The 25,561-nt window shown below is 39.8% G+C and overlaps 1 protein-coding gene across 1 annotated transcript in view; it reads right to left on the reverse strand.

Moving 5' to 3' along the window:
* sls (sallimus) overlaps positions 1-25,561 on the reverse strand; it is a 285,614-nt gene that overhangs the window by 27,472 nt on the left and 232,581 nt on the right. The window contains exons 132-148 of the mRNA XM_072287454.1: positions 25,470-25,539; positions 24,864-25,037; positions 22,390-22,562; positions 19,605-19,737; positions 18,228-18,406; positions 13,576-13,777; positions 13,378-13,433; positions 13,176-13,252; positions 12,931-13,100; positions 11,899-12,174; positions 10,958-11,074; positions 10,749-10,898; positions 10,510-10,654; positions 9,258-9,382; positions 8,112-8,254; positions 6,996-7,119; positions 2,903-3,075 (exon numbers count right to left, since the gene is read on the reverse strand). Of these exons, the coding sequence (XP_072143555.1) occupies positions 2,903-3,075; positions 6,996-7,119; positions 8,112-8,254; positions 9,258-9,382; positions 10,510-10,654; positions 10,749-10,898; positions 10,958-11,074; positions 11,899-12,174; positions 12,931-13,100; positions 13,176-13,252; positions 13,378-13,433; positions 13,576-13,777; positions 18,228-18,406; positions 19,605-19,737; positions 22,390-22,562; positions 24,864-25,037; positions 25,470-25,539 (2,487 nt within the window). The remainder of the gene's footprint in view (positions 1-2,902; positions 3,076-6,995; positions 7,120-8,111; positions 8,255-9,257; positions 9,383-10,509; positions 10,655-10,748; positions 10,899-10,957; positions 11,075-11,898; positions 12,175-12,930; positions 13,101-13,175; positions 13,253-13,377; positions 13,434-13,575; positions 13,778-18,227; positions 18,407-19,604; positions 19,738-22,389; positions 22,563-24,863; positions 25,038-25,469; positions 25,540-25,561) is intronic.

Genomic DNA, 25,561 nt, shown 5'->3' on the forward strand with positions numbered 1-25,561 from the left:
CACAGTTGCAGTTGTTTAAGGGACTCGGCCGCTCATACTGACTCGTCTGTATGTTTTGCTGCGTTTTGAGATTATTTCACATCAGCGATGCGCCGTTTCTACAATAACCGAAGCTAACAGCGATCTGAAGCTGTAGAGGTAAACAAATGCACCGCTTTGGCAAATCTCATGTGGAAGGCTGTGCTCGAAGGCTTCTTAAATATGTAAAAGGAATACAAAAAGCAATGTGCAATCGCAGACGTCAGCGACAACGAACTCAAGGCAACCGCGTCGGCAGACGGAACTCAGCGTGCCTTTATCGGCCGCGCTGCTACCGCAACAGCGCACTCGGGCCTGTTCACCCACTATACTCGATGGGTGAACGACATGCTGCGCCGGAGAAACCATTAATAATTAATCGTGATCCACGAACCGCACAACCAACGCACACTCAACATGGGCGCAGGTACACAAATCAACCGGCGAAATCCCCGACACCCTTCCAAAACGTTTCCAGCGGCGTGCGTCAGAGGGCAGCACAGGAACATAAAAGAGGCGTATTTCGTGAATATGTGGTGGCGATCGAAGATAGGCACCATGTCTGCTTGCTGATTGGCTGAAAGAATGTGCCGTGGGGAGCGTCACATGAAGCGTTGTTTCGTAAACGTCAATTTGACGTTTGTGACGTTGCGCTGGGCCGCCATTGCAGAGATTTTCCACCATGATTTGTGGTGCGACAAGCTGCGCAAATTATGCCAATGAGCGGCTATATGCAATGGAGGCTGAGAGGAATGCGTATCGCCACATCTTCCACGTCATTTGGCGCCATGAAAATCTTTTGTTCATAACGCATGCTCATAGTATTTGCATCGCTCTTGGGTGGTGTTGGCATGTTTGTTTTGGACCGTCATTTTTTAAAAGAAAGCATATGAAATAATATTGGTTGAACATAACAAACTTTCTGCAACATTGTTCACTTTTCACTGCTGCGTTTGTATTGTGATCAAGATTAATGCCTTTTCGCACAATCAGAAGTTATGAAAATGGCGTCGCTTTAATTTATAAAAAGGAATGTACGTAAGGCGGCGCCTTGAATTTTCATCGCGCGGTGCAAGTAACCAGCAAAGTGAACAAGAGATGGCAGCGCCGGAACTTGCGTCGCGCAAGCAGATATTTCTGGCGTGCACAACGCTATCAGTGATATTCAGCCTTTCTCAGCCAGCCGAGTCGGGCTGAGTCACTTGCGTTTCATGAGGTAGCGATAACACGGCCTAGAACATGCGCGCATCACCACTTGTAGGCTGCGTATGTTGTCTCAAGGTAGAAAACAAGCGCGTTGGCGCCAACATACGATGACTCATTCCGTTTCCCGGGGACACGCATCCTAGCTAATGAAGCAGACGACGGAAGCAAGAAGCGTTTTCAACGGAAAAAGCATGCACTTTAAGCTAGCTGCTTTATTTTTACTGGGGAGGAGAACTGTTTTGCTTTACTGAGAAGCTTAGGTTCAGTGCCTTCATTTCAGTCTCTTAAGCAAAGCGTCAAGTTTGTGTTACGTTACGAAAGCGAAATGGGGCCATCAGTCTCATTTTATACGCGTCGCGTCTGCGTCACGCATTTAAAGAAAATGGCGGAATGTCCAGAATAGAGCCCCTAGCTGCCGTAGCTTCCTCCATGTGCTGCAGTACGTGTGCTTAGACAATGCTTCCTTTGGCTTAGGTTAGTGCACCGTCTGTCTTCCCGTTTTCTGCGTTTGCTCTATCAGCATGAAAGTGCCGACTGCAAGGACATGTCGAGTTCATCACAATACCGCAATCAAAAGGAAAGCGATCACGTGTGCAGAGATGGACGGGAGTCGGGCCGTATCACGAGCGTTTGAAATTCCCGAAACTTGCATGCAGGACTGGCGCAAACAGGACAGGTGTTCTACACCGGCGGCTGCTACGTATGGCGCAGCCGTGCTGCCCCTATCTTGAAAGTGATCTGCGACGGAGACAAAAGTCTACGCATCTATAGGCGCACCGCGCTATGTCGTCATCGCTTAGTTCGCGTTGAAGCGAGACGCCGCACAAAGGCCAATTCGCTCGCTCCTGATATCGCACTTCCTCGCTCCGGCGTTTTAATAATCAGTTTCCGCGGTCATTGAGTGAGACGTGCTCATGTTTGCTTGTGCGCGCATCACACCATGCTTGTTAATTTAGCTGGTAAGCGAATGTTTAAAAGTTAATATGGCTGATAAAACTACTATCCTTGCTTTTCGTTTAGCTGTCTACTAATTTGCTATCGTAATCGATGCTTTGCCTTTCGGGCAAAACTGCGGCTTTTTTTATTCATCGCACCTTTAGTGCATTGGGAGTAAATCCTTTTTTTTTTTTGCAAATGAGAAAAAGTTGCATTTCTGTATGAAAGATTGAGGTGCGCGGTACCGTAAATGACTTTTTTTTTAGTTCACGGCAAATGGGTGCGCGTTACAATCGAAAGTGTTTTTTTGGTCCTTTTTTGGTCACGGAAAGCGGGTGCACTTACAATCGAGGGCGCGTTACAATCGATTAAATATAGTAAGCTGCTACAGGGAACTTGCTTGCAGCAGCTGCTTATACAGTAAGCCCAGGCGAACATAATTGACTTCTGGATTATTAGTCCAGTTCCTACAATATCTAATTTATAGGTGTTCTTACGCAGTACAAACCGCAGTGAGGTATTAAGATATTTAGACCAGTAGGGTTATGCTGAGTATTTTCGTTTCAGTGTAAATATAGTTATTGAAAGAAACAAGGGGTATAAATAAAACTACGTGTTTATGGTCTGTTCATGCTCAACGAGGCAGGAGACTCGCGCTAAAGCTGTGCTTCTTTGAGAATTCGGCATGCTGTAGACAAAAAAAAAAAGAGCTAGGCAAAGCAGCAAACAGATGCAGTCATACCTCTTGGGGTGAAATTTCTTGGATGATCTTGTTTTTGACTGGCTCTAGTGGCTGTCCATTCAGTTTCCAGGTTGCTGTTGGTTGTGGAATGCCAGTGTAGGGTATGGGTAGTTTCAATGTTGTTCCTTTTCTACTTGAGAAGGCTTGCTTGTCCGTGGTAATCTTTGGAGGTGCTGCATATGAAGCACACGCAAAAACAACTTGAAATAAAATATTTTAGCTTGAGAAAACAACAGTGCGACGCAGAATAACCGCTGTGCCAGTAAAAAGTATGCAGACTTGAATTTGTTTATTAGATAAACATTAATTTTGTGTGCTATATTAACATCTCCCAGTCAGGAATCAGAAAATAAAGAACCCACGGAGTAACTAGTGTCAAAAATGCCAACAGTGATTGACTGTTCGCCACAGCTATAAATCAATTTCCCTATGCTTTCCATGGCTTCGGTGACTGTTGACTTGTTTGGTAGTAAATCCTACTGGGGGTTTGTTTACCATGGGTGTTTTATTAGCAAATAAATGTGTTACAAAGAAACTGCCTATCAATATTTTAACAGGCAGAAGCGTTAAAGTAACATCTGTGGCCTGCACAGATATGGGGGCATTTTGTATATTTTGCTAATTATATTTTCATTTTCACTGTCCAATATACCTTCTGTCTGTGGCCACACAAAGTTTCTGGTTATGACTAATACCCGTGCCACGCGGGCACAGAAAGTGGCATTCGGTAGTTAAGGCTTCAAGTTCCTGAATGACATCTTTTTGGAGAAGCTGCCACACATAAGAATTTAATGACATTTGACCTAATAATGTCGATAACAGCATCTTCTGAAGTGAGCAATTTTTAGGGTAATAAAACGATAAACATGCATTTAGAAGTTTAATCTGCCTTGAAGGCTAGTCAAATGTAGAAACAAGCATACTATGGTGCCGCTAGCTTTAGTTTGTTGCTATCTTTTACAATGTTGCAATAGATGAAACATGATGGCGATGGCAATGAAATCGCCCTTGTATGCTTGTTGCAAACATTTAACACGACTCCGCTTGGAGCAGCATCTCTTATGCTGTTTTCTTTTTTTTTGCATTATATAAAAGTTGATGTGCTTATTTATGCGTGATGTATGGCTTAAACACGTGAAAACTTTGTTTCCAGCTAAATAGGATGTCCTTTCAAATAATTTAAGTAAACCGCACTGAGCAAGCTATGGCACTGAGAGTACGCATTTCTCAGTCGAATGAGTTCTGGTGAATGCGTTTGGTGTTAAATCGAATTAAGAAGAATGCTATTTGATTTGCCTGCGTGGCACCACGCAAGCGACATTAAATCTTAAGGCATTAGGAAATTAATGCCATTTTCTGTGCCTGTGTGGCACGGGTATAAGGCATAACGTGTACTAGTTTTTTACTTTAAATCATAAAATGGTATTCAAAACGTGATAAGTCGAGTTCACTGATAATTTACATTTACATAATGCTTACTTTACTGACTGCCCTTCTTTACGCAACAGCGTCCATGACACTAACAATTCGTAAACGATGTCTTACTCCCATACATATACTGGATGTTTCACATAACTTGAACCAAAAATTATTAAGTGACTCATTGCAGGTAATTGCAATCAACAGCTTAGTGTTTGCAGTCCTCTTGAGTTACTCAGAATATGTTTTCTAGTGCACTTAGCTAATTGAGATTGAATATACAATCCTTAAAATATTTGTTTTAGGCCATAAGTTATACTTCGAAAAGTTGTAGAGTGTGGTCAGAAACATGACTGAAGTTGTCTCCAAATCAGTTTCGTCCAAAGGCTGAAGCATGACAGTGATAGCAAGTTTTAGGATTGTGCTCAAGCTCCTCGTACAATGTTCTAACAGTATGTGGGGGTGACATGTTGATGCAATGTAGCATGCGAGGCAACTGCTACCGCATTGCAGAAACAGCGCCTTGACAGCTACCAGGTGTCTCACAATGCTGGCATGATGAGGAGTGTTGCCAGCGGCATTGTAGACATCACATCTTGATGGTGCACAAGATGGAATTGACAGAAAGCTGTCAGCATTTGTCTGCACCCATTGACAGGGTTAGATAGCTTTAGCTTGATGTTTAGTATTTCCACAAAGACCAGTGTATGCACACAGTTGCTCAGCAGAAGCGCTCGTGTGTGTATGCACAATGCTCATGCCATCAGCGGAAAGCAGAATTCTGCCTTGGCTCCACTTCCAAGCTTATCAAGTAGAGTGTGATTGTGCGTCCACTTGGCTCCGTCACTTTTTGCAGCCAAACGCACTACGCATCCCTCACATTTCTGGAGACCTTCGCACGCGTGTGTAGTCCATAGCTGGACAGTGCGACGTGAACATACCACACTCGAATGTCTGTATAATTGCTATTGTACTAAAAGTTTACCCTTGTACTTCTTGCAGGCTCTGAAAAGTTTTGTGACACACACACACACACACACACACACACACACATATATATATATATATATATATATATATATATATATATATATATATATATATATATATATATATAAAGTAGCTGTTTGTTAGTGCACTCAGAATCAATGTTGCCAACTAGAGAGAGAGACAAAGAAAAAAAAGTTAGTTAAGGCCCCCAAAACACTCTGAACCCCGCGATACGAGCACTCAAAGCCCACTAAATACGGACAACAATCAGAATCACAACCAAAATACGTTTTATCGCGTCTACGTAAAACGCAGTTGGGGGAAAAACGAAAAAAAAATTACACTGGACAGGAAAGTCTTTCTTTTCATCCTAAATGGAATAAAACATTAAATTATCAATATTAATAAGCACTTTTTTGTGTGTCTGTGAAGTGCGGAAACACATTTCCTAACACAATATAAAAAAAAGATGCCTCTGTGAAGTACAATCAGTGGCTAGCAAATAGGTTGAACTCCTGGGTAGGGATTAAAATTACAAAAAAATGTCCCCTCTTTCATCTGGGTATGGCCGCGCGTCCTCTGAGTGTATTTGTTCACTGGTGTGGCTGGGTCAAAGGTCGATGCCATCGCTGACCCCATAAGTCTACATCGTCCTGATCTTGTGAACAATGTGCACCGGCAGCGTGTAACTGAAGCAGCATTTATAGTTTCTTCGGAGACCAGTCCGCACAGCATAAACAGTGGCTTGATAGCTACCAGGTGTCTCACAATGCTGGCGTGATGAGGAGTGCTGCCAGCGGCATTTCAGACATCATATCTTGATGGTGCACAAGATGAGATTGACAGAAAGCACCTGCCAACTTAGTGGACATTTTATTTCTTAATTTAGATTTAATCACATTCATGAAAACATGCTCAATTACTTCTTACTTCCACAGGGCCATGGATAAGCTACTTGTTTTTTTGCAAAAAAAAGTTGTTTTTGTACCGCCAAAAATAAAACCAACATTACATAAAAAATGCTAAGAAACTTGCTCCCCGCCAGAGAACAAATTTTCCCACTAGGTAGCAGCAAAACTGATCAATTTAGTGGAAAAACCGCTACGTTGACGACACTGCTTGGAATGCTGAGCCCTGGAGTGCATTTTCAATAGATGGTGCCTGCATGTTGGCGGAAAAAAAGTGGTTTGGGATGTTCTGATTGGCTTTGAGAGCGTGCCTGTTACTTAGAATGAGTGACTGTAGCAGGTTTCCATCTTCACAGTGAATATGGTTGCTTAGATCCCGGCAAGAAAATAGAACCATGTAGAATATGAACATCATGGAGACAAATTCATCGGGTGTATCTGAACGTGTTCTACAACTTATGGCAATACTATAATGTATGCCCTAAAATAAATATGTAAGGACATGCGTAACTAATATTATAAATAATTACATAATTAAGAACACTACAAGAATGTGCTGAGTAACTCAAGGCAACTGCAAATATGCTGTTGGTAACATTCACCAATGATGCACCACTTTTTAAAGAAAGTTCGGTTCAAGTTGTGTTTAACACACAGTGTAATGCATGTGCACATCTCTGCAAGACTAGCTTCTCATGGTTTTTGCTAATCCACTAATCGTCATGCATTTTGGAGGGACCTTACTTTACTAGAGAACAAATGTATGTTTTACTGACCATGAACAAGGACAGAGGATGAACACTTCTTATCCTTCAGAACACAAGAGTAGACACCTTGATCATCCATTGAGCTCTCACGTATTATTAACTTCCTACTTTTCCCTTCTGTTGTAACGACGACCTGCAACAAAATATGCAGTTTAGGCACATAATATCCGAGTACACTGTTTGCTTTGTTCTGTAAAAATCTAGAAAGTGAATCTAACAGAAAATTCCCAACTTGAGCAGTGGCATCTTGCCAGCCAGCACTAGTTTGTATGCATATGTTCATCTCCATAAACTGTCCACAAGCCTCAGTACAAGCGGCACCCCCAGGGGAACCAACTATCAGCTTAGGATGAACAAATAATAAAAACTTGTGCTATTCTTGGCTAGAACTTGCCTACAAAAGGTGTAAACTGCAGTGAGCAAATGACATCTTAATATGCCTGCTAGCGGAAAGAGCCTGTTATGATGTAGAAAAATAGCAGTCGAGCTGATTTTTGGACATGCTTGATAGAATGTGTGAATTGTCTCTTGCCTGCTCAAAAAATGTCATTGTCACACATACATATACAAGATAATTTGGTACGTTCCCTTCTATATGGAAATGAGGAGTCATGTGGTCATATCTAGGTGCTTAGAGAAATCATGAAAGAGCACGCTGGTTTTGAAGCAGGTGCACTGGAGTCTGTGCCTATCAGTGCGAGCAGCAGATGTCAGGGAAGCTATTCATGTGTTTGCCAAGTATAAACACAGGGCACAAATGCAAGTTCTTGGTGGCAGTCTTAGCTGGAAATTCAGTGAAATTTCAGTGAAAATAAGGTTTTAAAGGCTACTGTAGACAACTTACTTTTTTCACAAGCTTATTCTTCATAAAATTGTTTATGCTGATACTTAGGACAAATTTGTGGACATTAAATTTTGAAAATAGATATGTTGCTGAAGGGATGCACCAATGATTATACTGGGTACATGAATTGAATTGTCTGACCCTTTTTTACGTATTGTAGATTGTTGCAGAATATTTGAATAATAAGTTGGGTTGTTACAACATTTGAGTTTATGTTTACACTATCTGACAGTTGTGGTAATGATATGTTATTTTCTTGTGTCTGATTGGTTCAACTGTACCTTTTCAGATGGTTGGATTAAGTCACCGTCCTTCATCCACCGGACTTCAAGTGTCTCTCGTGACACTTCAACGAGTAGTGTAACAGTATCGCTTTCACGGACAATCACGTCGTGCAGTCGTAGTGTGAATTCGGCATCAGCATCTGGGAAAAACAAATCATCAAGTTAATCTGGCGACATAATTTTGAGCCGAGACACCGTGCCCTAAGTTGTAAAGTATAGTTATTCTTTAGCGTGAATTTTTGCATCGAGAGATGGTTTGGAAAAATGCGAGTGTAAGCATGCTTATTTTTACAGCATATGAAAGATATAATGGAACTACTTAGCAAATATGAAGAATAGACCTATCTACAGCGTCCACCTGGCAACAGACTAAGGCCAAACGTACAGCCACGAGTATAAGTGGGAAAAAATGTTAAGACAACACAGTGCTGTGATTTAGCTGGCTGTACTAATCTGTGACCTGGGCCAGTTTGCTTCATTAGACAAGGTGGCCTACACTTGAGCAATAACAGTTTTTCATAATAGGGAACTCCTGGCCATTGAATTAATATTTCAAGTACACTGGTGTGTCACATAATTATGCACGTTTCGTCATGGCATTGTGTACTTCATTTTTGATCTGATTATGGAATAGTACACAGAAAAGTAGATGAATACTGACCTAGTTTGAGCCTAACTAGGTCAAGTAGTTTGTTAAAACAGGTCAATGCAGGAGACAGGGAGTAGGCTGATAAACCGTAACATGTTTGTGTACCAGAGGCACATACAATTGTAATCGTACATCACAGCCATGTTTAATTAACTTTTCATTCTACCCATTTTTTCATGGTCTTTTGTTTTCCATGTTGCAATTCAGAGGTTGTGTAAGCAAGAAATGTGCTATAGGTATTTGTAAGTTTATTAATATGCTTATTAATGTTTTATTTTTACAGACACCTTCCAAGCTATCATATCCTAGCCTTTTATACACTGTTTATTGCAGCTAATGTGAGTGATTCACTTATCTCTTGCTTAAATTTTTGACATCATTATGCAGCAGCAGCCATTTTCTTTTTTAACCAAACAAATTTAAAAGACAAATCATCATAGTTTCATTGGCGAAATTCTGGCCTTTCGGCATTACAGCCGTGGCAGATTGTTTACCTTCAACATGAAGTATTGTAGAAGTCTTGACATTTCCAGCCACGCATGTGTATTCAGCAGTGTCATCTTTGTCAACACAAGGTACCACAAGTCGCCTGACCTTCTCCTCTTTAACAAATTTGAAACTGTGGCAAGATAAAGAAAAACAAAACAAAAAGCATGTAATTAAAAATGGGTTAAAGAGTTCAATACATGACAGAACTGAGCATAAGCATGATGTGTGACGTGAACACAGATCGCTTTAACTGAGTGCTATGGTCAAGGAACATATGTTGCAACACTGTAAAGACGATGAGCAAAACGAGAACAAGATGAAAGCGGAAGCGGCTCCCGCTCCCACAAGGTGAAACGGCTCCCGCCTTCACCTTGTTCTCGTTTTGCTCATCGTCTTGACTTTCCATCTCCCGCCTTCCTTGTGTTTTCCTGAACACTATAAAGCTGGGACAAGATGGGCACTGGCTAATGTGAAAGCAAATAAAGAAATATGTTATGGCCACTACACAGGAGCCTTGTTCACAAGTTTCATTCAGTAGGAACTGAAACATCAGGTTTTAAAATTCTTTTCTTTCACCATGGACATCTTTGTCCTGTTTTGCAAAGATTCTTCCAAAGCAGATGAAAATTCATCAGACTCAGCTTCTATAAAGCTGTGCTGTTGAAAAGATCCGCTGTATGTAAACTTTCTTGTACAGTCGTGCAGCATATTCTCTTTTGTACCGTGTCAAAATTGATGGCTTCATGTGATGCACTTTTCTATGTCTACAGTCTTTGTCCATACAGCTTTATCAACTTTGTCCAAGATTTGTCAACTGCTGACAGATGCCATGTGACTGCAAAGAACTATTTACCTGAATCATTTCATGAGATAATAAGAACCTTAGTTACACCTCTGAAGAAAAAAAATTGTTTGTTTTTACAATCTGACTTAGTATAATCTTTTGCCCAATTTTCCAGCCTCTGCAGATGTATAGATTTAAGTAAGGCAATATATGCTCCTGGATCTTTCTTGATGCCTTCTTATCAGTGAATGAAAAAAGAGAAAGATGCTGTGGGAAATGCCACTCTGGATTCTTAACTTTTACTTAAACATACTATGCAGCTTAACACAGTCTACATGCATATTAGCTCTCTAAAATTATTTTATATTGCTTACAGATAGCATTATATAATGCTCTGATAATTCAAATTCTGAAGAAACTGAATCTTCTCTGATTTTGATTTATCATTTCCACAGAAACAAGGAACGCAGTACCGTTGGTCCATTGGAATGGGCTTTCCATTCTTCATCCAGACAACGTCAACATCTGCTTGTGACAATGCCACCTCAAAAACGGCATCTGTATCTTGAGGCACAGTTGTTTTCTCCGGTAGCCTTGCAGTGAACTCAACAGATGGGGCTGAAAGAAAAATTATTCGCACATTATAAATACACTGCTGCGAAAATCCACTATTATTGTAGAGGCAATTGTGGAAACATTGTCATATACTTACGTTCAACAGTGAGGCGAGCACTGCATGACTGATCGCCAACTTTACAAGTGTAGCGTCCAGCATCTTGTAGAACAGAATTTTTAATGACTAAGACTTGGCGTTTCCCATCAATTTTTAGTCTGACACGGTCGCTGAACTGCAGCTCTTTCCCTAGGGACATTATGAAGTGGTTACAACGTGCCTTCTCACGCTTTTAAAGCATCACTTACCATCTTTGAACCAACGAACCAATGCATCACCTTTGGTCAGTTCAATGAAAAACTGAGCTGTGTCATCCTTTGCAACAGTTTGGTCTGTCATAAAGGTGGTTATCTCTGGAGGCAGCTCTGAAATGAGATGACAAAAAACTTATAGGGCACTCAATATTCTAAGCAATGCAAAAAAAGTGAAGAAAGAAATACAAGCATGCTTACTTCTTTTAATCCTCATTTCACACTACTCCTAACATGTGTAGTATTATTATTAATATGTGTTTCATATTAATCGTTAAAATGCCTATTGATTATTTGCAAAATATATGAAAGTATTTAATATTTGATTCAATTCACATATGGAAGTATTGGATTATTATTCAATTCGGTTTCAAAAATAAAATGAAGAACAAGCGAGCCACTGACAGACAGGTCAGGCTTGGCCTATCCCAATGTAAACATCACTTACAAAGCGTGCATAGACAGAGACACCGAAAGAATGACGAAGACAAGTGCTGTCTTCGTCGTTCTTTCAGTCCCTCTGTCTATGTATGCGCTATAAGTGATGTTTAGAATGGAACACTAACTAGCCCGTATCCAAACCCTATCCCAATGCCATGTGCTCACACATTTAATTCAAGACTAGGAGCAAGAGGCACGGTTAGCGTGGAAAATTAACTATGGCCTGCCTACCATGCTTGCTGATGTAATGGTGGCTTGTGGGGATTGGCTTTTGCAAATGAATTTTAGCTTATGTGAACAGATAAAGTACAAGAACACAGTCGTGTTGCTCTATTTTCACACTGTTCATATTTAATGTAGAGCAAACAAATTTCTTTGTTAACATTTCATATTTGTGCTGTTATCAACTGGAAAAAGCACGAACAAAATGATAGAAGGCTGTGAGGAATGTATGAAGATAAATTTTGCGTGGTTGGTAATCTGAAGTTGATACTCACCAATGACAACTAAGTCTGCTGATGTCTCCTCGTCTCCTAGTACACATGTGTATTCACCTTCATCTTTGATACTGGCGTTCTTGATCACAAGCTTCTGATAGGGACCTTCAGAGATTGCTTGGTATTTTTCTTGTGGCTCGTCAAGTTTAATTGGCTCTCCATCTTTGCACCAAGTGACATGATCAACTGGCCGGTTTGTCTTTGTCACAAACATGGCCACGTGGTTTTCTTTTACCTCTACATCTTGAAGCTTCTCCACAAATGTGAGGTTTGGTTCTGGAAAGCAAATGTGTGAGACTACTGTACTAGCCAGTTGAAGCAACCTTGGTTAGGACCATGAAATGAAGTATGCGAAAAACTCTTTATAGAAAAGTCTCATTCATAAATGCTCACAAAAAGTGAATATTTTTGCATCTTTATATATTTTATACAGCTGGCTGATAAATGGCTATCTTATAATTCAATTGGAAATAGAAAGGCTTTTTGTCCTGATTTTGATTACTGTGGGTAGTACAGAAACTTTTCGTCAGCGACAATAATAGCACCTCAATGGTCTGCTGCTCACAGTGCAAGGTGCCAGCTTGGAGACAAAATATGGATCTTCGTGACAGCAATTCAATAAATTCTTTGTAATGCAAGGACTTCAGGAGTGACACCTTTTGCTGCAATTCGGGGGTTTAATAAATTGAATATCTCAAAGACCAATGTATTTCATGGTGGTTGCAATGGCCACTGTTATGGCATAGTTAATAACACACTGCACTTCTAACACACTGCATAGTGGGCCTAGTGATGAAATTTTAAATAACTTAATGGCATTTTAAATAAAGTTGCAGATGGTATCACGCCAAAAGGTTGATTTGCAGAAATGGAATACAATGTCGATTTGTAATTGTTGCTGTACAGTTTCACCGCTTTATCAACTATCTTGTTCCTGTGCTTAACTTCTTTGTTGCAGTTTTTCAGATGCAATGCAATATTTCATTTTCATTCTAGCTATTTAATTTTGCAGAAATTATGTAATTTTATTACCTTGCACAGTCACCTTGGCAGTGTGTGTGACTTTGCCTGCAGGGTTGGATGCAGTGCATGTGTACTTTGCAGTATCAGTCACGTCAGACTTGGGTATCTCGAGGGTGGATGTTGATTCATCCTCTTGAATTATAATTTTTGTGCTGTCTTTATGTATTGGCTTATCATCTCTGAAATGAAAACATCATTAGAAATGAAAATTAACAAGCAGGTAGGGAAGAAATGTAAACAATAAGAAGGCATACCTATACCACGTGACAGTGGGGTTTGGTTTTCCAGTGTACTTTACAATTAGTCTTACTGTTTCTTCTTCTGTAACCACCTGAAATAATTTGAAAAAGGAGAAAAAGTTTTTTAAGTAAGTTTACATACTTTCGTTTTCTACTTTTACTTTACTTTCACAAACCTACACTTGACTTATTTATATACACGAGGTATCATACTTACTGTGTCGCTGAAAGTCTGAGTAAATTTTGGTGGTTCTTGCTCTTCCTTGGGCTTCTCTGTAAGTGCCGACAAATCATTCTTTTTCAGACTCTGTTATATGTACCTTGTCACTCAGCTTGAAGTAAATGATTAAGGAATATGGCCAAAAAGATAAGACCAAAAACATAAAAAACTTGACCCAATCTAATAGAATCTTACCTATCACTTCGACATCAATGTGACTGGTTACAGTTCCTTCACAGTTTTCAGCTGTAACTTCATATGTACCAGCATCACCTGGTTTCACATCTTTCAAGACGAATGTCACGTTGATGAAATTGTGATCTTCTTTTGTTTTCGTAACTGAGAATCGCTTATTGTCTTTCTCATTGAGGGGTTTGTCGTTCACCTTGAGGGTTACCTAGAGTAAAGAAAAAAAGGCAGCCTGAGTTTGTGAAACTTAAGTCTTGTAGTCTAGGGCAAAAACACCTTAGTGAACTGAAAAGTAGCAGTAAAAATAAAACAGTCTTCGCTCCTCATGCAATCTCTGAGACAGCGGCATTGCATGCTATGTTGGTTACCTAAAATTGGGCAGTCCAAACTCTTTTTGCTCATACAATGTTTTATTGCACAGCATGATGAAACGAAATCAGCTTTCTTATAATACAATTGTTTAACTTCCTAAATCACTCTGCACATACTAGGTTTATGTTTATACAAGTTATGAACACTGGACATATGTAAGGACATTGGATTTCGAAAGAGATTCCAGGAGTCGTTGCCCCCGATTTTATGAAAAGCTACAGTCCTTTAAGTGTCACATTTCTCTTAACTACAAGCATACTGGTAGCTTTTTAATTGGTTGAGTAACATACTAAAGCTGGACTTTTATGTGAGATGCATGCTTTGATGGCATTTATTGTATTAATATTATCAATATTTAAACTCGACTGAGGATTACGTTTCTTTTTCTTCATTCAAACGGGTAGTGCGATAAAGACATGTCTGTTTAATGAACCCATTGCAATTTATATAGTACATACACTGGCAGTATTTGCAGGAAGCAGAAAGGAAAATACTAAGATTTTTATTTTTGTCATGCTGGAAGTGTCTAGGAGCATGCCACCAGAATTTGACATGAGCGTCTACATTTAAGGCGAGACGCTGCTCCTCGGAGCCAAAATTTGCCCAAAAATATTTTCATGTTCCTTTGCTCTAGGTTGGTGTAGAGCATTTATTTTTGCTTGATTGGATCTCTGTATCATCCTTGTTTAATTTCGCATTTGGAATAATAACCATGAACATGCCGCGAAATGTTTTTCCTTGTTTTCTCAAAACAGTATTTTTGATGGTATCATTTCATTTCATTTATTTGGCATTACATAGGGAGGGGATAACAACAAGAAACTTCGAAGGGGAGTTATAAGCATGAAGATCAACACACAAAATAAATAACAGAACTGTTTTCAGCATTAAGGAGATGCAGTGCATGTAGTAGTAGCATGACGTAATGATTATATAATGCAATAACACATAATCGAACTACAACACTATTTAGAATAATGCAACAAATACATGACAGTGATCAAAGGTAGTAGGGCTTGACGTAGTAGTTCTGCGGAAACCCGCAAGGTGGAGAGAAGTAATTAATAAAGGGAAATCAGGGTTTCCTTTGTAGCACTTGCTACCAACGGGTGGATGTCTGATTTCCCTTTATTAAAGGTAGTACGGCGCTCAAGCAGGAAACCATGGTAGTTTAGAAAAGATCGGCTGGTATGGCAGGTTTTGCACATTTAGGTAGTTTAGTAAAGCTGATTGGAAAGAAGTTAATTCCTTAAGTTGACAATGAATTGCGGAAGGGCGTTCCACTCATGTATTGATAAGACTAAAGGTGAGTGTAAATATCCTTTAGTCCATGTGAAGGGTGGGTATACGTTGAGTTCGTGGTCTATACGGGCAGAAATGTGGGCTGATGGATGAATGAATTTGCGTGAAAAATGAAGTGAAATAGTTTTGGACTTACAATTTCTCTGATTCTACTTATCCTATCCCAAAATTTCGTTTTATTTCGACGGAAAGGAAGTCAATTAGACAGTGCAGTAGGGCTAAAATATAAACAAATATTATTACAGAAATATTCAAAAAGTAATAATTTGTCTTGGGTGTTACTATGGGTTATGACTTAAAAAAAGTTTAACGTGCTATAACTTTGGCCCAAATCAGTATAGAATATTCATTCTTGCAGCACTTCAAATTCTGATCATTCAAGATAATTTTATATGCCAGCCTCCTTCATAACAACTATAATTTCATTGCGAGTTCGCTTCTAAACTAGCCCGTACAAGAACAAATAAAAAGAAAACTGATATTAATCTTAAACTTAAATTTTCATATTTTTTAAAACAGGTCTCTTAAATTCTAATGTTGTCATGTTTGTGAAATTATATAATTGTGCAATAATTAAATGAATGTTTGCTGTTATATGATATTTTTTTCTGCTGTGATATGGCATCTTCAATAAGGCTTCGACTGAGGCTAGTTGATAAGACATCATTCTGTTTACTGTGCTATCTTGTGTATACAAAGGACAAAAAAGAGGGACAGACGTGTGCGCACGTGAGTCAGTCTCTTTTTTTGTCCTTTGTATAACACTATACCAAAGTAAACAGAAATATGACATGTTCTCACGTACCAGATATTAATATTTTTGTTTATATCCTTGGAGTTGTACTAGAGTATACTAGAATATTTTTTTGAGTGGCACGACCGTGCCTCTCTGCCTGATGCATTTTATGTCGCCAGTAGCGGAGGTGCTGCAGTTGCCAACTGCTGAAGGTGTATCATTTGAAAGCGCGTCAGGCGCTGGAGCTCAGCCTGTCTGGAACGCGTCTCTGGCGTCTAGCCAGATGTGTGCTCCAGACTGACCATGGCTAGAGCTACAATTTTCTAGATAAGTGCTCTAGTTCTAGCTATTGAACCTATCACTATAGCGACAACAACGGTGCTGCTACGGGCAGCATTTCCTATGACATGCGCGATAAAGCAAGGTGCACCTCGGTCGGCGCACTGCCCATATGCATTCTAGCTCACTGTACCTATGCTAGCCTCTATGGCCATGGGTTCAATCAAGAAAGTTCTGTCAACTTTTTTAAGAATGTAAATAAGCTTCAACAATGAAAAAATAACACTTCATAAAGAGCTTGAGTTCGGCCTTGAGGCGGAACTGTGCCCATTAATTCTGCTTATATAGCTGCACCTCTTCCCTCTGTCATGGTTCTCTTCATTGGAACGCTATATATATATATATATATATATATATATATATATATATATATATATATTGTTCTGCTAATTAAATGTGCCATAACAAAATTCATAACCTCAGAAAGTTCTTGGCTGCAAAGTACCGATTTGCTATTTTGAAGCATTTATTCGTTTTGCAATTATTTGCACTATATTGATTTGGGCTGTGTTGCCTTGTCTGTACTGTATTGTTATTCATACTTCTTCATCATATTGTTTTTAAATGTACTGTGGTCATTTCTAAACAATGGAGGTTGCTTGCGGGACCAACTTATTAGGTTAAATACGGCCAATTGTAGAGTAACACACATTTTTTGAGAGTGAAATGACAGTATGATGTATACTGAAGTTAAAAAAAATTGACCCTCTCGAACCGAGGGGCGCGTTGGGAGGCGGCCCTGCTCAGCCACGACCTCGCCGATCAACTGTGGGCCGTCCGGCACGCCGAGGAAGCCGCCAGAGTCCAAGGACTCGAGGCCGTCACCTAGGCTGGGGTGCTTATGGCCCCACCCCGCCCAAATCGCTGGACATTTGCAATGAAGTTTTCACTCACTCGCTATCCTGGCCCTGTGAAAGTGCATATCCAGTGAAACTATTGCAAAACCACCACAACTGCTGAGGGGGTTATGCAATGCTTTATTGATGGTTCAGATGGTTGTTTTGAGCTTGTTCTTTATTGAAATGTATGCTGTTCTGTGTGTTCGCTTCACATTGCTGAGCACTTGTAGCCTCTGCCTTACAGGGGTATGAGCCATTGCATTTTTTGCTTGCTTATGGGGGTATGAGCCATTGCAGATGATGATAGATGCTTCTTTTGAACTTGTTCTTCATTGAAACTTGCACTGTTATGTACAGTGTATACGTGATTCCAATGAATGTATGCGCTGTTCACTTCACTTTGCTGAGTGCTTGTAGCCTCTGCATTACGAGGGGGATAAATCATTGCATTTTTGCTTGCTTAGGGGGCATGAGGCATGTTGATGATAATTTTTCTTCACCGACGGACACAAAAAATGTTGACCACCGATAGGCTAACAGCTTTGCTGTAAAAGTTTGAGCTTATTACATTATGTGTAGAGATTGTTTAATGAACTGCAGAACACTATAGATAAAAAGAGCTTCATATATGCAAGGCTCACTAGGAAGTGACTTTCTGTCTATGGATAGGAAAGCACTGGTTTATGCAGAATATATAAAATGTGGGACTGTGGATGTGAGTTCTTTGGTTGAAATAAAGTTTTACAGGACAGCTGACTTGCAGAATTTCACAAATTGTCAACTCCTAGCATATTTCTTGATGCAGCATATGAGACAATCTCTTGTCGTCTTGCAACATCCAGCATAATACACTACCGACAAGAGCAGAAAATGCAAACATCTGTTTAAGTTCAGGTGTTGTGCTAGTGTGGCCCAAATGCAGCTTTTTTATACCGGGCTGATGCACCTTTGCTTGACTTGTCAGCAGTTCTTTTTTTCCTCATTAAGATGAAAAAACGTTTCAAGTGATTATTAAAGTCTAATAAAAATATTCTGCACTGAATTGAAATTTGCAGACAGTAAGAGCTTACCTCCGGCTCGGGAGTGCCAGTGACTTTTATGACAAGAGTCAGCGTGGTCCCTTCATCAACCTTCAAGTGAGGCCGCAAAGGTGCTGAAAAAACAGGAGGAATTCCTTCCACCAATAAGTCCAGTAATGATGATGACCTCGATACGGTGCGTCTTGAGATAGTCTGCTCACTGATGAATTCTGAAAAAAAGCAGTGAAATTATACAAACTTCAAAACAAGACACTTTCCCGTCTTCCTCTTTAAGCAAATGGTGTGTCCAGCCATCACTATGTTTTTCTTCCCCCTGTATGAGCGAAACGGCAAGACGCTACATGTTTATTTCATTTGTATGCATTGTGAAAAATCACATTGTCTGAATGGCTGAATTCTAGCTTGGTCTATATTTGTTCTGCGTGAAGTGCATTAAAAGGTATGCAGTGGCTGATGCAACTACAATTTGTGAAAGATTTATGTTGCCGCCAACTATCCTGGCGCAGAGTTGTAATTTTTATAAAGGCCACTTCAACACATATTGTAGGAACTCCAGTGAGTCACCCGGGCTACTTCAGTGATATCTTTGCTACTTCAGAGAAATTTTTCCTATAGTGATTACTGGCTCGTTCAAGCTCGAATCTGGAGGTTTCTTGTCACATATATGGGTGTTTTATTTGCCAAGTTGCAAATAATAACCTTAGATCAGCAAAAAACAAACTGAAACCACACTTACAGTCTCGAGAACGGCTTTGCATGTAATCTCTAATGACAGCTGTTGTCAAATGAGCTGCATTTATGCTGTGTGTGGAATTCAAAAAGAAAGAAAGAAAACAAACAAGGAGTGGCCAGGTAGCAAATACATCAGATGGCAGCATACTTCTTACAGAACTGTGCTTAACAGTGGCTGTCTCATCAAGATAGCTAGCGAGGATAGCAGCACCTCTGACCTGGAGGAGTCAACTTTTGCCTACCATATGCACTGCCATGAGAGCCAGCAACCAAGCTTAGTGAGGGCAGCTGTATATTATGGGCCAAGAAGTTGCTGAGAGTAATGTGCTCATGCCTCAAAGCCTTCCTTGTAATGTATCAATCACAGAAGGAATTCCAATCCCATCATTACCATTGCAGGTATGGTAAATTAAAGCCCACTGCAGTACTAGCGAGGTGAGTGGCGACATTATGCAAGAAAAAAAGAACAAAGGGTAACAGCGGACCAGGGAATTCATGCATTGCAAACCAGTGAGCATGACTAAAGAGAGCTCTTGATACCATTTCTACTTGTTTGGCTGTGTGAGAGGCATTTGTGTTGTAATGGTAGCATTTAATTTCATGAAATGATTCTATACTGCTTAAATTGTAAATGCATTGAAAACTGTGTTGCTTGACAGATTTCAATTTACTTACCTTGCACAGTTAAGTCAGCTGAGCATGATGCAAAGCCTGCTGGGTTCTTGGCAACCACAGTGTATGTTCCTGCATCTTCTGGGAAGACTTCATTAATGACAAGGGTGCTCACATTTTCTTCATCGTAATAAATCTGAAACACAAATAATGGCCAGTTTTCGGTATCATAACTTCAAAGAATAAACCTCGAGTATATGCGCATAATGAATATATTCTATATATGGCCATGAATAATAATATGCATGCATGCATGAATGAATAATATGCGCATAATGAATACATTCTTCCGCAAGCGGGATAGCCGAAAGTGGACGTGGAGGAGCCCGAATGACGAGACTAGAAATGAAATAGACCTCATACTCTGCGCTAACCCTGGCATCATACAAGATGTGGACGTGCTCAGCAAGGTGCGCTGCAGTGACCATAGCATGGTAAGAACTCGTATTAGCCTAGACCTGGGGAGGGAACGGAAGAAACTGGTACATAAGAAGCCGATCAATGAGTTAGCGGTAAGAGGGAAAATAGAGGAATTCCAGATCAAGCTACAGAACAGGTATTCGGCTTTAACTCAGGAAGAGGACCTTAGTGTTGAAGCAATGAATGACAATCTTGTGGGCATCATTAAGGAGTGTGCAATAGAAGTCGGTGGTAACTCCGTTAGACAGGATACCAGTAAGCTATCGCAGGAGACGAAAGATCTGATCAAGAAACGCCAATGTATGAAAGCCTCTAACCCTACAGCTAGAATAGAACTGGCAGAACTTTCGAAGTTAATCAACATACGTAAGACAGCTGACATAAGGGAGTATAATATGAATAGAATTGAACATGCTCTCAGGAACGGAGGAAGCCTAAAAGCAGTAAAGAAGAAGCTAGGAATAGGAAAAGATGAGATTATACGTTAAGAGACAAAACCGGCAATATCATTACTAATATGAATGAGATAGTTCAAGTGGCTGAGGAGTTCTATAGAGATTTATACAGTACCAGTGGCACCCACGACGATATTGGAAGAGAGAATAGTCTAGAGGAATTCGAAATCCCACAGGTAACGCCGTAAGAAGTAAAGAAAGGCTTAGGAGCTATGCAAAGGGGCAAGGCAGCAGATTTGTTGAAGGATGGTGGGCAGATTGTTCTAGAGAAACTGGCCACCCTGTATACGCAATGCCTCATGACTTCGAGCGTACCGGAATCTTGGAAAAACGCTAACATAATCCTTATCCATAAGAAAGCGGACGCCAAAGACTTGACAAATTATAGACCGATCAGCTTACTGTCCGTTGCCTACAAAGTATTTACTAAAGTAATTGCAAATAGAATCAGGAACACCTTAGACTTTCGTCAACCAAAGGACCAGGCAGGATTCCGTAAAGGCTACTCAACAATAGACCATATTCACACTATCAATCAGGCGATAGAAAAATGTGCGGAATATAACCAACCTTTATATATAGCTTTCATTGATTACGAGAAAGCGTTTGATTCAGTCGAAACCTCAGCAGTCATGGAGGCATTGCGGAATCAGGGTGTAGACGAGCCGTATGTAAAAATACTGAAAGATATCTATAGCGGCTACACAGCCACCGTAGTCCTCCATAAGGAAAGCAACAAAATCCCAATAATGAAAGGCGCAGGCAGGGAGATACGATCTCTCCAATGCTATTCACAGCGTGTTTACAGGAGGTATTCAGAGACCTGGATTAAGAAGAATTGGGGATAAGAGTTAATGGAGAATACCTTAGTAACTTGCGATTCGCTGATGATATTGCCTTACTTAGTAACTCAGGGGACCAACTGCAATGCATGCTCACTGACCTGGAGAGACGAAGCCGAAGGGTGGGTCTAAAGATTAATCTGCAGAAAACTAAAGTAATGTTTAACAGTCTCGGAAGAGAACAGCAGTTTACGATAGGTAGTGAGGCACTGGAAGTGGTAAGGGAATACATCTACTTAGGACAGGTAGTGACTGCGGATCCGGATCATAAGACTGAAATAATCAGAAGAATAAGAATGGGCTGGGGTGCGTTTGGCAGGCATTCTCAGATCATGAACAGCAGGTTGCCATTATCCCTCAAGAGAAAAGTTTATAACAGCTGTGTTTTACCAGTACTCACCTACGGGGCAGAAACCTGGAGGCTTACGAAAAGGGTTCTACTTAAATTGAGGACGACGCAACGAGCTATGGAAAGAAGAATGATAGGTGTAATGTTGAGGGATAAGAAAAGAGCAGATTGGGTGAGGGAACAAACGCGAGTTAATGATATCTTAGTTGAAATCAAGAAAAAGAAATGGGCATGGGCAGGACACGTAATGAGGAGGGAAGATAACGGATGGTCATTAAGAGTTACAGAATGGATTCCAAGGGAAGGGAAGCGTAGCAGAGGGCGGCAGAAAGTTAGGTGGGCGGATGAGATTAAGAAGTTTGCAGGGACAACATGGCCACAATTAGCACATGACTGGGGTAGTTGGAGAAGTATGGGAGAGGCCTTTGCCCTGCAGTGGGCGTAACCAGGCTGATGATGATGATGATGAATGACCACACAGCAAAATCATATGATGCAGTGTGAAACAAAATCAGAATCATACACTTCCAGCCATGTCTGGAAAAGCTGTCTTTATCATTGGGACCTCATACAAAAAGTATACTGCTAGCTCCTAATTCATAAAAATACTGATGAAATGTTATTCCATTCAATTTATTTTTATGTGAGAATGGTAGTTCTTGCCACTTCATTAAACAGTCATAATTATCTATTTTTGTGATATAAAGGTATGCAGCACTCACCTCGAATTCTGTTGTTGATTTTATGATTCGTGTCTGCTTGAACCAAGTCACATATGGCCGTGGATTACCTTGTACTTTGCACTGGAATGTTGCTGGCTGTCCTTTTTCAACCTCTGTTGGCTTGACCTTCTCAAGGAATTTGGGTGCTGTCATTTTTTCTCCAGGAAGTAGCTCTTTGAAGGAAGGATTGCAGAAGTTTAATTACCACAGCTGTTGATAAGGTGGAAGCTTGGGCTTGTTGGCGATTCAATGTCGACATGTGTGCACAGCGCAAAAGACGAGGACTGAAGGAATGAAGGACTGAAGGAATGAAGACTGAATTTGAAAACTGCGTCTTAATCTCCAAACACCAAGAACATCTTACACACAAAATCATAGAGGCTGACAAGATACAGCGGCTGGGTGACCTTTGCATCAGCATGCCGTCTATTGCCCTCACCAAAAATGAAATCAAGTATCTAGCGGTGATGCATTAGGCGTTCATGTGTGACATGATGGAAAAGTTGTTTTTCATTACTTTTGCTCATGTATATAGTTCTAGCGATTTCGCAAATAAAGATCAGTTGAAGTCAGCGCCTGTGTTGTGTTCTTCCTTCAGTCCTCGTCTCTTGCGCTGTGCACACATATCGATACCACAGCTGGTATCGATATCAATAATGATTATAGTGGTATCAATAGTGAGTATGGTATCAATAGTGATTTACTGAGTAGTGAAAAAGCTACATCATTTTACCATTTGTTAAATGATAGATCTGCACGATGTTTAAGTGCTGCAACGAGCAGCTTCCTACATAATAGAACGAAACTGTAAAGCAGTAAGCATTCTGTGATAACAACACTATAATACAATCTTGGCAAGGTAGTGTTGTGTAAGGAGTATCCTTATTTTGTTGTGTACAATAAATTGTACTTATGTTCTGAATTCTTTAAAGAACACTTGACAATTTCAGAGTACATTGTGCACAGTTTTCGAACTTTTTAAAATACGGGAGACCTAACAAATGTTCAGCAGAAAAAGTTGCAGTGCACGGACTGCTGGAAGTTTCTCTCTTGACTAAATTGTGCAAAGCCTAGGCTTTAAGTAGAAAACAACTTTAGCACAGTTACTTTGCGCCCAGCATGGGAATGGTTAAGAGGAGCTAATACAAAGTGTAGCATGTGTAGAGGTTGTTTTTTTTTGCTGTACCAAATTAAATAAACTTACCTGTGACAGATAGCGCAATTCTAACCCTTGGTCTAAATTACTCAATCAAGAGGCCATTACGTCTACAAAAAATCAAAATGCTTAATTGAATAATTGACACTATTATGCTAATTAACTTTCCAATTAACTAAATTACATTACATATTTAAATCTATGAATTATAGCTGATGAGTATGCAAAGCATTTAGATTTAAAATAAATTCTGAGGATTTCACCAGTGTCGAGATATGTGGTGTAAAACTTGCAGTAAAAATGTGCTGTTCCACTTACTTTTTAAAGGTGCTGCTGCATGCATTGAATCAAAAAAGGAACTGGAACGCCAATGCATTTTGTCAGACACTTTGAATATCAATAACTAGAAACTGGTGTAGTCCTGATAATTTGTCCCAAGTGGATATGCCTTGCATACCCACTAGCTATACAGTCCGTAGATTGAAATATGTGCCACAAAGTACATAACGAAAGTTAATTATTGTAATTATGTTAATTATTCAATTAAGCATTTTAATTTCTCACAAGTAATGACTGCCTCGTCAAGTCATTTATAGATCTAGGGTTAGAACTCTGCTATATGTCATAGGCAATTTCTAAAAATTTGGTACAGCATCAAAAAACCCCGTATTTTTCACTCAAGTATACACTCGGCGTATTGTACCATTTTGCTTTTTTCTTTAGAATAGTAGTTGAATTTCATGCCTCTCCTATTGGTCTTAATAAAAAAATTCCCACATTCTAAAAATAACAGCTTTTCACCAACTCAATGGTCATTATGTGCTTTATTTGATAGCATACGACGATAAAAGTTATCTTTTTTATCTGATAGAGTTTTCACCTTTAGTCGCTGTCCATGTTTCTCATGTCAAGCTTTCTTTTTAATTGTTCTTTTATGTTAAGGTCAACTACTTCCACAGAGAAAGTGAAATACACATTTGCTGCTAAAAGGACACACACAGAAATATTGACGATGACATGGGTGGCTATTTCTACTTCTGTGAGTGTGTGCGCATGTGCATGTGTGCGTGCATGTGTGTGTTTTAGTGGCAAATATACCTTTCAGCAAATATCAACTAAGCCAACAAGCAGTTCCTCTGAAGCATATGAGAGTCTTGGAGAGCCCCATGTCTGTAACTTATCACATTCTCAACACACTTATCCTAGTATTTACCTTTAGTGTTTCAGGCATTCCCAGCTAAAATTTTCTGTCCTTTTTTACATATGTATCATAAGAGAAAGTAAAACAAACATACAAGTAATAAGCAAAGATACTTACTCCCGAATACAGGAAGCTTGCCAATTTTTTCTTCCAAAACTTGGTCGAGAAGCTGATTGTAAGAAGCAACATCTTGTAATATGGACTTTGGAACTATTCCCTTCTCTCTGGTGATAGTCTTTCGCACAAGCCATCGTTCCTCAGTTTTTCGTTCCACCAATATAACATGCTCGCCTAGAGAAAAGGAAGTAACATATGGATGGCTTTGTACTACTTGTTTTAGCTTTACTACAAAGTGTTTAGACACAGGTGTGAAATATGTCACAATGAACAAATATTTCTGTCATTAATTCTAAACCGTGGTTGGTGTTTAATCAAAACATACCCTAGCATTCCTTTGCCCGAGCTGCACAAATTTAACTTCTGGATCTACAAGCAATGACCAGAATGAAGAAAATTTAGTTGCACTTATTTTGTATTGATGGGAGTATATTACAAACATTATGTTATTATTCTTTTTTACTTATATTTACCACTTTAATATTCATTTGTTTCACTGATTTGTTGTTTATTGTATTTCTGCTTCACCCCCCTCCACCCCCCCCTGTTTGGTCCTTGGATTAGAAGGTTTCATACACTGATTAGGAATAATAAAAAAATTTTTACCTTCCTCAAGGTCCAAACCATCCTCCTCTTCTGTGATGTAAGTTGTGACGGCCACATACTCAATTATTTCCTGCAGAAAAATTCAGATTGAA

This window comes from Dermacentor andersoni, chromosome 1, assembly GCF_023375885.2.
Source record: "Dermacentor andersoni chromosome 1, qqDerAnde1_hic_scaffold, whole genome shotgun sequence".
In the NCBI taxonomy this organism is placed as follows: domain Eukaryota; kingdom Metazoa; phylum Arthropoda; class Arachnida; order Ixodida; family Ixodidae; genus Dermacentor; species Dermacentor andersoni.